At 38.0% G+C, this 12,897-nt stretch overlaps 1 protein-coding gene across 1 annotated transcript in view; it reads left to right on the forward strand.

The window, feature by feature from the left end:
- LOC104870643 (prolactin) overlaps window positions 1-9,249 on the forward strand; it is a 15,959-nt gene extending 6,710 nt beyond the window's left edge. Inside the window, exons 2-6 of the mRNA XM_010636323.1 lie at window positions 4,198-4,373; window positions 5,576-5,683; window positions 6,591-6,770; window positions 8,171-8,257; window positions 9,058-9,249. Of these exons, the coding sequence (XP_010634625.1) occupies window positions 4,198-4,373; window positions 5,576-5,683; window positions 6,591-6,770; window positions 8,171-8,257; window positions 9,058-9,249 (743 nt within the window). The remainder of the gene's footprint in view (window positions 1-4,197; window positions 4,374-5,575; window positions 5,684-6,590; window positions 6,771-8,170; window positions 8,258-9,057) is intronic.
- The last annotated feature ends 3,648 nt before the right edge of the window (window positions 9,250-12,897 follow it).

Genomic DNA, 12,897 nt, shown 5'->3' on the forward strand with positions numbered 1-12,897 from the left:
CACAGAGATTCTAAGCTTTCTAGTCAGATCTTTGGTAATGTAGTTATGTAGTATTAACATGGTGGCAACAGGCAATGCCATCGGAGATTTTTTTTTTAAAAATTATCTCATCTGTCCATAAAATTTGTGTCAATAAAATTGAAATTAAAGGTCACAAGCTGCTTTAAATGCATGGACACTAAATTTATAGAAAATGATAGTGAATTTCATTATTATTCATTATTCTCATATCATTTAAAAATCTCAAGACAGGAATAGACCTTGTGAGTCCAGCAATAACACATTTTGTACCTTTTCCTGAGATGGACTTGGGTCTCAGAATGCAGATTCATTTTGTTAGTCATGGTGTATCCACCTCTATCCTTAGGATACTTGGAGTGAATGCGCTAGTATTTGTGTCTATTACATCATCTACCATGTACGTGAGTATGTGTGTGCTCCTGTGTCTGTTTGTCTTGAAATTTTGTTATATCTTTGCCCTTCCCAAAACTCTCTGAGGTCAAAGGTGGTATCTTGTACATCTTAGATGTGCATAGGCACACTGATGTTTAAAAATATTTGTTTTCCTTGTTCAAGTCTATCACAATTCTTTTTTTTTTTTTTGCTTTTTCCTTTATTGGTACATTGTAGGTATATGACAGAGTTATATTCATCATTGGGATCTTGTACCTTTGCATGATATATCTTGATTCTTAGTTTTTTTCCATTTCTCTGCCCTGCCTTCACTTGAACTAATAATTTTTCCATCATTTAACTTAGAAATAGAAGAATAATTTTTATACCACTGTATTTAGTTCTCCAAACTTGTAACCTGCAATCTTTCTTAATCTGAAAGCTAGGAATAATAATACAAATTTACCTATACGCTAAATTCAAAAGCAATATAAAACAAAAATATATAGTATAACATATTTTAACAATTCTTTGTTCTTATTTTTCCCTATTCCCCAGTCCTCCCTTCAACCCCTCTACCCATCCATATTTGCAAAGGCTTTGATTCTAGTTTTTTCCTTTTCTCATTTATGACCATCCCTTCTTTCCTTTCCCATACCAGTCCCTCTTCTTCTTCCCATTTAGGCCTTTCTTTGTATTTCACAATATCTATTATAAATATCAACATATTGAATACCTAAAATGTATCAATAAAATTAATGAAAAAATTTAACATTTGCATATGCTATTTTAAATAGAAAAGAAATAGAATGCACAAAAGTTAGGAAAAAATGAGAGAAGTCAATAATATTTTTTAGGACACTGAAAGTTTCCTTTTACAGTACTTACTATATATCAACTCCTGATCTCAGTGTGTACCTTTTGAAACTTTTATTTCATCTAGCAATCTTGAGTAAGAAAATTTCTAATCTATATTTAATGAAACTAATTCCTAAGCAAAGTACAATGCATCAAGCAACCACAGAGATTTAAAGAAATTAAAGTAAATGACAAATAACCCCAGGGATCCTCTAATCAAAACTGGTCTCCATTTCCTTCAGTCATTTTTATCTTTTTCATGTAATCAAATTAATCAAAATACATTTCTAGCTTATATACAGTGGCATCTATTTTATGAACTTAATTTGTTTTATAATTTTGGGGAAGAGGGATGTGCTTAATTTTGTTACTCAATGTAGAGATTGTGAAGGGAAAAAAATGCTGAGTGTGTTTGTTTGGGAACTGAATTGTTTGCAAACAGAAGTGTTTGTGAACCAGAAGGTATTACTGGATCTTTCTGAATATTAATGAGAAAAGTTGCATTTGATAGCTAAAATATTGGGGGTAATCTCAGTGAGAGACTTAGCAGAATGGGTAGAGTGAAGAGAAAGTCTGATCAAACATATCTGCGAATACATGGAAGTTTATAACTAATATCTGAACTTGAAGCAGGACTGCCAGGCCTTCTCCACAGAAGAGGGCTTCCTATCCTGATCAGCACCATGAATGGCCAGGGGAAAGGTATGTGCATCAAACAGTGAGATGTTGGCTTCATCAAATCCAGGGTGGGTTAATGTGAAAATGTAGCTAAAGACAAATGTCCCAGGTTTGTATAGTTTAGAACTATCTAAATGTTGCTCTGGAAAGAAATTGCACAGGGCACACAAGAATGTTTCAGAGGTCCTCCAGTGGTGGAATCCTCCAGTTTTGGAGATTTGGCTATGGCAGGAGACCTTTTGCATTAATTCTGGTACAGGTGGGGCAGTGAGGGTGCTTTTGGTGTCTAAGTGGAAAAGGAGAGAGGGCTGCTAATCATTCTGCAGTGCAGGGCAGATCCCAGAACAAAAAATTATGTAGCTCAAAAGTCAGTAATGCTGAGATTGAGGAACTCTGGGCTAGCATAAGACCACAAGAGTCATTGGTTCCAATGCACAGAACTCCAGAAAACAGAAAATAACATTTTCTGGTTCGTGGGTCTAATATATGAATGGGCCAACTTGAGCCAACCTAATGAAACTTTCGATTCTGAAGCCACAGTACAGACAGTGATGGCAGATGGGTAGCTCATGAGGCTTTGTCAGTTTGGTTCAAGCACAATGTCCTTTCAAAAAAAGGAAGAGCAGGTGAGTGTTAATTTGAGTAAATGACATTTGTAAGAAAAATAAATTAGAAAATATTTCTGATATGAAGAACAGATTCACCAGTCTACTTCTCACAGGCTTTGGAAAACCCTATGGTGACAAGTGTGTGTATATGTGTGCTGATTGTTCAAGAACATCTATTCAGTGATGAACTTCCTGCAGCTGCTACCTGTTTCTCTATTTGCAAAGCACTTTTCGATCACAAATATACGTAAAATTTGCATGTGTCTTCACTAAATTACTACAACATGATTACATTTAAATTTTCTAATCATTAAAATTTTGGAAAGTAAGATTATATAATATGAAAGAATGTATGTTGTTTTAATTTTGCAACCAACTGGTGATTCAGTTCCATTCTCCATGAAAATATTGATGTACACTTATTTATTTTAGGTATTTGCCTTTAGGAATTACTCACATAAAAATCATTAATATTTGCATAGGTCTTCCTTGGAGATTTCAACCCCCATTTATCAAAGGTTTTATGGAAGTCAGTCTTCTGGTTATTGCACTTTTATATAAAAAATTCCATTGGAATAGCATCAGTAAAGGGAAACAGTGATTTTAATTTTGTAGTTACTGTTGTCTCTTTTCTTTTTGAGCACCAATTATTGAAATTATTGAAATAACAAATTTAAGGAACTGCCTCTGACCACTGTCAAAGATTTTTATGTGAGAGTTTCATAGAGCAGAGGTCTATAAAATTAAACTTCTGAGAGGCCCTGTTATCCAACACCCATGGCACAGAGCCATTCTTCTTGGTGACCGTCAGCACTCTGCACACACTGCACCCATGGCCTCTGCTGTTGTCCCTGCTGTGCAGGTGCTCCTGAGAGCCTACAGGTTAGCATGAGGGAGGAGGGGTAGGGCAAGTTTGAAAGCCCATCTGCCAATCCCAGGACTTGGGGAGACTCACTTAACCTCGCTCAGACTTATTTGGGATCAGTATAAGTTATGATAGTTATGAAGGCTCAGTCTATCTGCAAGGCTTTTGTAACTCTATAATTTAGAAAAATATCTAAGAGTGGCAAAGTGTGAAGCAAATGCATAGGATTGTCATGTTGAGTTAGAAGTTACAGCCATCTTATCATTTTTGTGAGAGGATTCTTTTCATACTCAGGACTCACAAGCATGTATGGTTTTAGAAGCATGAAGATAAAACAAATAGATAAAGTGTGGTATACTTGCCAGTCCATGGTCCAAAATGCAAATATGAGACAGTCACTCGAAAAACTGCAAACTCCTACAATATCTGACAGCGAGTTAAAGAACTACGAGCTCCTGCAGTGTGTGACAGAAAGTCCCTCCAAATTAAACAATCTTAAGAAATGAGTTAAGCAACCCTGACCACAATTACCTTAAGTTCCCAAAGTTTGCAAAGTACAGGAGTATTTCTGGGAGAAATGTAAAAAAGCAGGATGTTCCTCACTTTTCAAACTCTGTATCTGTGCAAGTGTAATGACCAACATAGTTGTGCATAGTCGAACGTGCTTATTCTTAGGGCCAAATCGGAGGGCTGGGAGAGAAAAGGCTCTGAAGAGATAAGGCTTGTTTGGGGGAACTTGGATAAGTAGATTACCTAGCAGATTACCTAGATTAACTGTGTGTCTTTCTTTTCCAGGATCGCTTGTAATGCTGCTGGCCATGTGGAGCCTGCTCCTGTGGCAGGACGTGGCTGCCCAATCTAACTCTACCAATGAGACTGGCTACCAAATATCCCTCCTGGATCTGTTGGATCGTGCAATCACCCTGTCTCACTACATCCACACCCTCTCTTCAGATCTCTACCAGGAAGTTGTAAGTACTTCTCTTTTCTTCTCTTCTTAAAAGGGGCCTTCCCACTAATGATGGATAAAGGGTATGATTTAAATATAAATACCTCATCACTAAAATTTTAAATTATATTGAGTAATGCATTAAAGAATGGACCAATCAATAAAATGGGTAACACAAGGAAGAAAACATTTAGGAAATGTATGATTGTCAAAAATTCTGATGATCATTGGAAAAACTTTCCTGAAATACTTTATTTTTAAAAATGTAGACACCTGTCACAAATACCTTTTAGGTGTGCTAATTTCTTATTATTCTGGTCAGTGCCAGTCCATGGCCTTTCTTCCCTGGACACACTGTGGAGGTCCAAGAAGTGAGAGCTGTAGTTCAGTGAGCAAGGGGCTGGGGCTCAGAAACAACAGGCTTCCACCCGGAATGTGGCCCCATGTTTGTGAGAAAGTCTGTCCATCTGTCTGTCTGTCTGTCTGTCTGTCTCTGTCTATCTCACCACACAATTCTTTTTATGCATTCATGTTTTTCTTTTGCATTTTCAACTCAACTTCAGTTGCCTTTGGAATCTTCTAAAAAATCCTTTTCAACTTCCACAAATTTGATTATTATCAGTCCTTATAATTTATTGGTATTAATCTCAGTTTATTACAGGGAATTTCAATGATTTCTTTGTTTTATGACTTGAATTTTTTACAATAAATATTTTTATTTTGCATTCATGATCAGCTTCTATGATCGAGGTATGTGGATTAAGAGGCAATTGAAAGAAAATTATAATTTTTATATAAATTTAAGCAAAGTGTATCAGTTTGAGCCCCAGAGAATCTAGAGATTAAGGAGGTAAACAGAGTTGCATATGTATCTTGGCCTTTGTGTCAAATGCTAGAGAAAAGTGAATCTTCACCGACACTCCCTTTGTAGCTTCAGTGTTTTTCATGCTTGTGTTCCACATCTTAACTCATGGCAAGACTGAGGAGACAATGGCATTGGGAAGGGAAGATGGTGGGAGATCAGAAAAGTCAGCTGAGAAACAGTGAGGTTCCAGCGGTAATGGGAAAAGGTAGGCAGAAAGGTTGCTTTCCTACTATGGATTCAGACTTCATGGAGCTCTCCTTTGTAATCAGTTTCAAAGCCATTAAATGTGATAACATTAAGCAACAGGATTTGGATTTTCCTTCCCACACCCAACTCACTGAATTTCTCATTGTTTCCAGGAAACTCTTCACTCTCAGGACATAGACTTCTTTGCTGTGTATACAACACAGTGTCACACAGCCTCCATCTCCACACCAGCGAATAAGGAACAGGCCCTGAAGATCCAGGTGAGTCCCCAGCCCAGCTGCACCAGGCCCCCCTTAGGCAGTGACTCACTTTGTGTCCTGTGGGCTATGAGAGCTCTGTGGTCAGAGGTGACGGGAGTTACATTGCAGAGAAAAGTGGAGGGAGAGCCAAGAACAACCACAGGGTGCCTGGAAACAATTCGGGAAACCAAAGGCTGAATAAGTGTTGTGCAGGATCTATGTGTTATAAGGCAGATGATATTTTAACCAATACTCCGCACTGAGGAGTTTGTGTAGCAAATGCGGAGCCGTTTGTCTTAGTAGAGGTTACTGTGACTCCTGCGTTTGTGGGGTTTACATCACTGATGCCTCTGTGATCTGTGCCATCTCTGCTGGACTCCTAGCAGCCTCCTTCTCTTTTTGTTTCTGGTTCTCTGATGCTGACTTCCTCCCTGTGCACTCACCCCTTCTCCCTGCTGTGTCCCAACTGAAATTCCTCCTGCTGTGCGTTTCCTGCAGAGATCATGTCACAGTTCTCACAGGCGTGACTCTCGTCTCTGTTCTGATGACCAGAAGGACAGCCTGTGAAACCCTAGTAATTTATCCATGCTCTAAATTTTTCCTTTTATAATCTATTTCTTGATTTTCTACTATGAACAGAGTGTTAACATGATTTTAAATGAAAACATGGAACTGCAGAGAGAAAACAAACTTGAATGTTACCAATAACAAAGCTTAGTAGAGTAGTATTTATCTTAATAGTCCAGTTTTATGTGTTTGTTTGACTGTAGAAAAAATTGTACATTTTAAGAGCATCTTAAGAAAGATTTTACACACAGACCCAGGACCATCTAAATATTTAAGGTCAGCTTCTCTGAGCAGAGGTCGCATGTAACTAACCTGGCTGTTTCTTGCCCATGTCCCTGGTTACTCCAACCTGACTGCCCAGCCAAAGGATTTTATAATCCTGGTGATCCGCTTGCTGCACTCTTGGGAGGAACCCCTGAGCCACCTCATGATCGAATCAGTTCGCCTGCCACGTGTCACCCTCAGTTTCATTGAGAAAGCTCACTCTGTACAGGAGTACATACAGCTTCTTCTAGAAGGCTTGAAGCAGATCACCAGACGGGTAGGTAGCCTCCTGATGCTTCCTTGGTTTTCAGTTTTTGGGATCCCCTCTCTGTTGGGAAATACAGTAGCATTCCCTGGTTTGCAGGAATAACATTTAGGTTGAATATTGCACCTTCAAATCTTTTATTCAGCAAAGCATGAGCCATGGCCAACAGTACAGATTCCAATGTGAATGAGTCTCAGGATTCATGGTGCTGACAGTGTCCCCTTCCCTGCCCTGCTCTGTCCATGAAGCCACCAGGACTGGCCTCTTCATGGAGTGGTGGTCAAACATTTACAAGGGAAGGAAAATCAGAGAAGAGCACTAAAAGATGGGTTTTCCTCACAATATTTTAGGACTCCCACAGTGAAATTCTGGTCAGGCTCTCTCTTTTCCTCACACCAAAGTAGGTTAAAACCTCAGTTTGCTAGAATAATTCCTTCTGCTCATGATCCGAAGCACTGGTACCTGAGCAGTGAGAGAAGACTTGGTTGTGATCATGTGATGTTTGGTCATGCACTATTCATATGCAGGACATTGCTGGTGTATGAAATTAAATGTTTGCTTGTCTTGTGGACCTCTTACAAACCAAGCTCCTAATATTCCCAGGTTGTACTATATTTTTGGGGAAAGGGAAACATCAGTATCAGATTGGATGGTTCTTCCAACCCCCTGAGCCTTGAAGAGACTGAGGGGGCCATAAGCATTAATACTTAAAACTGCTAAGGTGACCCTTGTGTGTAATGTTCTTCATTTCACAATTTATAGTGTTATCCTAAATTATTTTGTTGTCAGTAAATTATCTACTATTGCATTAAATCACCCTGGACAATTTAATGATTGAAATTACTTGATTGAATTACTATTTTCAATATGCATTTGCATTCAAATAAGACAATTTCAACAATGGTGCGATGACACATAAGCAGCTTCTGAAGTTCTCCGAAGTGAAGAATCATTAAAATAAGATTTTAATTACAGAAATGACAACATAAGTAATGATATATTTCACTTTTTATGTCCTAAGTACTTGTTAATGTGTACCATTTTTGTCATTGTTATGAAAGTAGGTTATCTCCAACTCATGTGCACACTGTAAAATAAATAATATATTAATCCAGGCAGAAAATAAATGCCTTAAATTTTCGACTTATTTTCTTCATGATTGAGAACAAAGCTATAGTGGTCACTAATTTGTTCTATGATGCTTTATCCTCTGTTAATTTTTCCTACCAGTTATTCATTTGTTCCTGTTGTCATCTGCATACATTTTGCAGTAAATTTGGAAAAGTAAAAAAAAAAAAAAAGAAACAGAAATTGAGATAACCAATACAAAAACAAAGACACACAACACACACACACACACACACACACACACAGATTTTAAATCGCAATAAAAAGTATTCTTACTCTGAAAGAGGAAGTTCAGCAGATCCAGTCTAGAATTATCTCAGATTTGTTCATACCAGTTCTGCACATCACCTGACATTTTTACGGACACAAAGGTGAGTCCTGGGTCTCTTAGATCTCTGGCGGTTCTCAGTTTGCAGAGCCCTACAGAGGACAGGGGCTCTACTCTTTCTGCCTTGCACTGTGTAGGACTTTTTGGAAGCACCACCTAACCCTGGCTCACACAATGGGTCCCTAAACAAGCAGGGCTGCTGCCTGCATCTCCTTCTCACAGGTGCAATTCCAGCAACTCTAACCCTGGGCTGCTCCGGAGAAGCAGCTTCTCCTCATGGAAACCTGGAAGGTGGACTCCTGAGTGGAGTGAGAGAATCATAACTTAGTCCAGATTTGATCGCCTGTACCTTAAAGCACCAAGGGCAGCTCATCATCTCTAAGTTATTTTCTGCACACACTATATGAACAATTGATCCGGTTACAAGCCACAAAAAATAAACAGTGAACTATCAGGAGAAATAAAATACAAAGTAATCATCTGGGACAAATTTCAGGAGATGTTAAGTCCCTGAATTGAGACAATGGAAGCTTTCCTTTGTATTGTCCCTAGGCCAAATGCATGCACATTCAAATAGCAATGTTCTAGATATCTGGTTTCCACTCCCGCAGATGCACACTTCACCTGTGATCACGTGCATATCAGGAAAACAACTCAAGTGTTCTTCTAGCTTCTGGATGACTAGTAGTTTTACTATACCCTGGATAAGATATGTGAAAACTCACACCTTTAGCAAAAATTTTACATTTTCATCTCTTCTCAAATCATGATTGACAATTAAAAGATTCAAAGAGAAGTAATACTGTTAAAACAAATAATAAATGCTGTCTTTTTGGTATCTAGGTTGCTCCTCAAATCAGAAACTATGGGAACTCTCCTGTCTGGACCCAACTTCCCTCTCTGCAGTCATCTGATGGAAAAGAGAGCCTGAATACTTTTCATCACCTGTGCCGCTGCCTGCGCAGGGACACGCATAAGGCTGAGACTTTCCTAAGGGTCCTGAAGAGCCAAGTTGCCAGGCACAGCAACTACTAAGCTTGTATCCATTTCTACTCTTTTCAGATGGCTCTTAACCATCAATTTCTTAGAAAGCTTCTTTTAGTTTCATGGAATTTCATGCACTTTGGGTGTAATCGTGTAAAATTTCTGATCTTAAAAAATAAAACCTGAGTATTTAGCATTGCCAAAATATTAGAAATCAATGTGTCAAAAGTTCTTTCCTTAATCTAACAGAAATAATCATTACTATTGAGAAGTTGCTATTGATATTTCTCAGAAGTAGCAAACATAGCACCTTAAATATGAAATTAACAAGTGCTTTAGAATCTTGGTGAATGAATGTGGGTCAAGTTATGAGGAATGAGGAGTGAAATTTCTCTCAATCATTGCAGTCATACTTATGGTTAAATGAACAGTTCATAAACACCAGCCATGTTCTAGCATTCACAACACTTTGATTCATGGTACAGTTTCTGTTGTAAATGCCTTGTCCCTACATAGAATGAGACATAAGGAACTGTGCAGCACCTGTTACAGTGCAACCATGGCTTGGCTGTAGACTTCATCAACAGCTGCCATCAAACATGTTCCATTGCATTCCTCTCCTTATCTTCAGCTTGGAAACACTCCATACACTCCATTCACTTGGAGTGTGAAAAGTTCAGGCAGACTAGCTTCAACTCCATCTCATTCTCAGTTCTTTAAAACTGCCTTCTTTTTTTTTTTTTGTATTAGGGATCAAATTCAGGACATTCCACTTGTGAGGCAGGCAGCAGAACCACTGAGCTAAATCCCCAGCCCTACTGCCTTACCTTTGTATGGTGACTTAAGGGACACAGGGAAAGCAGATAAGGGTTTTCCTATAACTTTCCTCCCACCTTCTTCTCAAACTCCACTTCTCAGGAGCAATGGGCTAGAGAAGCAGAGAAATGAAAATGTTTGATATTGCAAATATGTGCAGGGATATCATATGCTTCCCATCGCTGACAAGGACACTCTGTCTTCCCTCTCAGTGGCAAGTGTGTCTCTTGTGGAGCACACTTGTGATTCTCCAAGACACCACCAGGGACCAACACCCTGTACATTGCATTTTTCAGATGTATTTTGCAATATTCTGGCTTGATTCTGCTATGCACCGTCAAGCCCTACCACTGGTAGTATTCTTTCCAGTCTCTGCCACTGTGCTCTGACCCTGAGGACACCAGGATGAAGGGAAATGGCTCAAGCTCAGCCAGCTGCCACAGAACTCCCAAGACAACTACTACATCATCTCCACCCCAAGCTTCAGATGGGCACAGACACTGAAGCACTTCCATCCCTCCAAGGTCAAACCAGCTCTGTTCTCTCATTGTTCATGCAGACATATGCTGGATCAGGACATGGGGCTCATTAGCGCTATTTAGGATATCATTTTGTCTGCACACAATGGCAGCTTAACTTCTTCCATCCCAATATTCATTGCTTTTATTTCTTTCTCTTTTCTACTTGCTGTGGCTAATGTTTCCAAAACTATTTTGATCAGGAGTGGTGATAGTGGAATTCTTGCCTTGTTCCTGATTTTAAAATGAATATTTTCAGTTTTTGACTATTCAGTATGATGTTGCCTGTTGATTATTCTTTATAGCTCCCCCCACTTTTTTGAGACAGGGTCTCATATGTAGTTGAGACTGACCTGGAACTCATGCAGCCCAAGCTGGTCTCAAACTCATAACAATCCTTCTTTCTCAGCCTCCTGAGTACAGGGATTGCAGGCATACACTACCCTGCACAGCCTTTATCAAGTTGAGATAAAGACCATCTATTCCAATTTTCTGCAGGGTTTTTAAAAATCATAAATGGAAGTTGAATTTTGTTGGATGCTTTTTCTTCATGTATTTTGATAATCATATGATTTTTGTCCTTAACACTGTTAATATAGTGTCTTACATTTCTTGATTTACATATGTTGAACCATCCTTGCATTCCCGGGAGAAATCTGACATGGTCAGGGTGTAATGATATTCTTGATGACCCTTAGTATTCTGTTTGCCAATATCTTATTGAGGATTTTTGCATCTATATTCATTTGTGAGATTGGCCTTTAGTTCTCTTTTTTGGTTGGGTCTTTCCCTGGTTTTCAAATCAAAGTAAAACTTGCTGCCAGGAATGAATTTGGAAGTATTGCTTCACTTTCAATATCACTGAAAAGTTTAAAGAATAGTGCAAAAGTTCTTCTCTAAAAGTCTTGCAGAATTCAGAAGTGAAACCATCAGGACCTGGGCTTTTATTGTTGGTAAATTTTTACTTATGTTTTCAATTTCATTGATTATAATTGGGGTGTTTAGAATTCTTATATTTTCTTCATTCAACTTTGGTAATTCAAATGTATCTAGAAATCTGTCCATTTCTTCTATACTTTTCATTTTATTAGAGTATGGTTTTTCAAAGTATGTATTGATGAGCCTCTGGATTTCTGCTGGATCTGTTGTGACTGCACCCTTTTCATTCACAATTTTATGGGTTTGAGCCTTTTGTTTCCTTTTGATAAGTTTGGTTAAGGGTTTATTGATTTTAGTCTCTTGAAAAATCAACTCGTTTCACTGATTGTTTTTATCATTCACTTAGTCTCCATTCCATTGATTTCTGCTTTGATCATTACAATTTTTTCCCTTGTGCAAACTTTGGGTTTGTCTTGCTTTTCTTTTTCTAGGAGCTTAAGATGTAGTATTAGTTTGTTCATTTGAGGTCACTTATTTTTCCTACTGTGGACATTCTCTGCTATGAATTTTCCACATAAGATTGCTTTCAGGTGTCCCATATATTACTATATATTGCATTGGCATTATCATTTTTTTTCATTGAGTTTATCGGTACTTTTTAAGTACACAGTACAGTTACATTTATCATTGTGATCTTGTACCTTTGCATGACATGTCTTGATTCTCATTTTTTCCCCATACCCCTGTCTTCCCTTCACCCCCTCCACCCTTCCCTATTTACAAAGACTTTGTTTCCATTTTTTCATTTTCTCATGTTTTTTTTTTTTTTTGGTCTTTTCCCTTATTTGCCTTCCCCTACCCTTCCTACTTCCCCTACACATTTAGCCCTTTTCTTCCTCTTTTGCATCATCAATTATACTATTTGGATCTTATTTACACTTTTAGTTTTTCACACCAGAGAAACTATTCAGTATTTACATGTGTGTGTCTTATTTATCATTTATTTGTAAAAAGTGTATAATTTCTTCTTTAATTTTCTCTGTGACCCATTGTTTGTTTAGGAGAGTTTTATTTAATTTTCAAGTATTTGTGAAGTTTCTGTGGTTTCTTTTGCTGTTGATCTCCAGATTAATTGCACAGTGTTTGGAAAATATACACGGGATAACCTCAATTCCTTTACATTTACTTAAACATGTTCTATGAACTAGTATATGTTCTGCAAGGAGAATGACCCATGTGCAGCCAAAAATAATGTATATTCTGATTTTGTGGGGTGAAACACTCTATAGACATCTATGAAGTCCATTTGTTGAAAAGTTTGGTTCAGTTTTAGTATTTCCTTGTTGATTTTTGTCTAAATGATCGTTTATTTGTGACACTGGGGTCTTGAAGTCCCCAACTGCAATTGTATTAATGCTTATTTGGTCTTTCATGTCCCTTAATACTTGTTTTGTTTATCCAGGGGCATTAGGATTTTATATATATA

This window comes from Fukomys damarensis, unplaced genomic scaffold, assembly GCF_012274545.1.
Source record: "Fukomys damarensis isolate Sample0158 unplaced genomic scaffold, DMR_v1.0_HiC HiC_scaffold_10, whole genome shotgun sequence".
Lineage (NCBI taxonomy): Eukaryota > Metazoa > Chordata > Mammalia > Rodentia > Bathyergidae > Fukomys > Fukomys damarensis.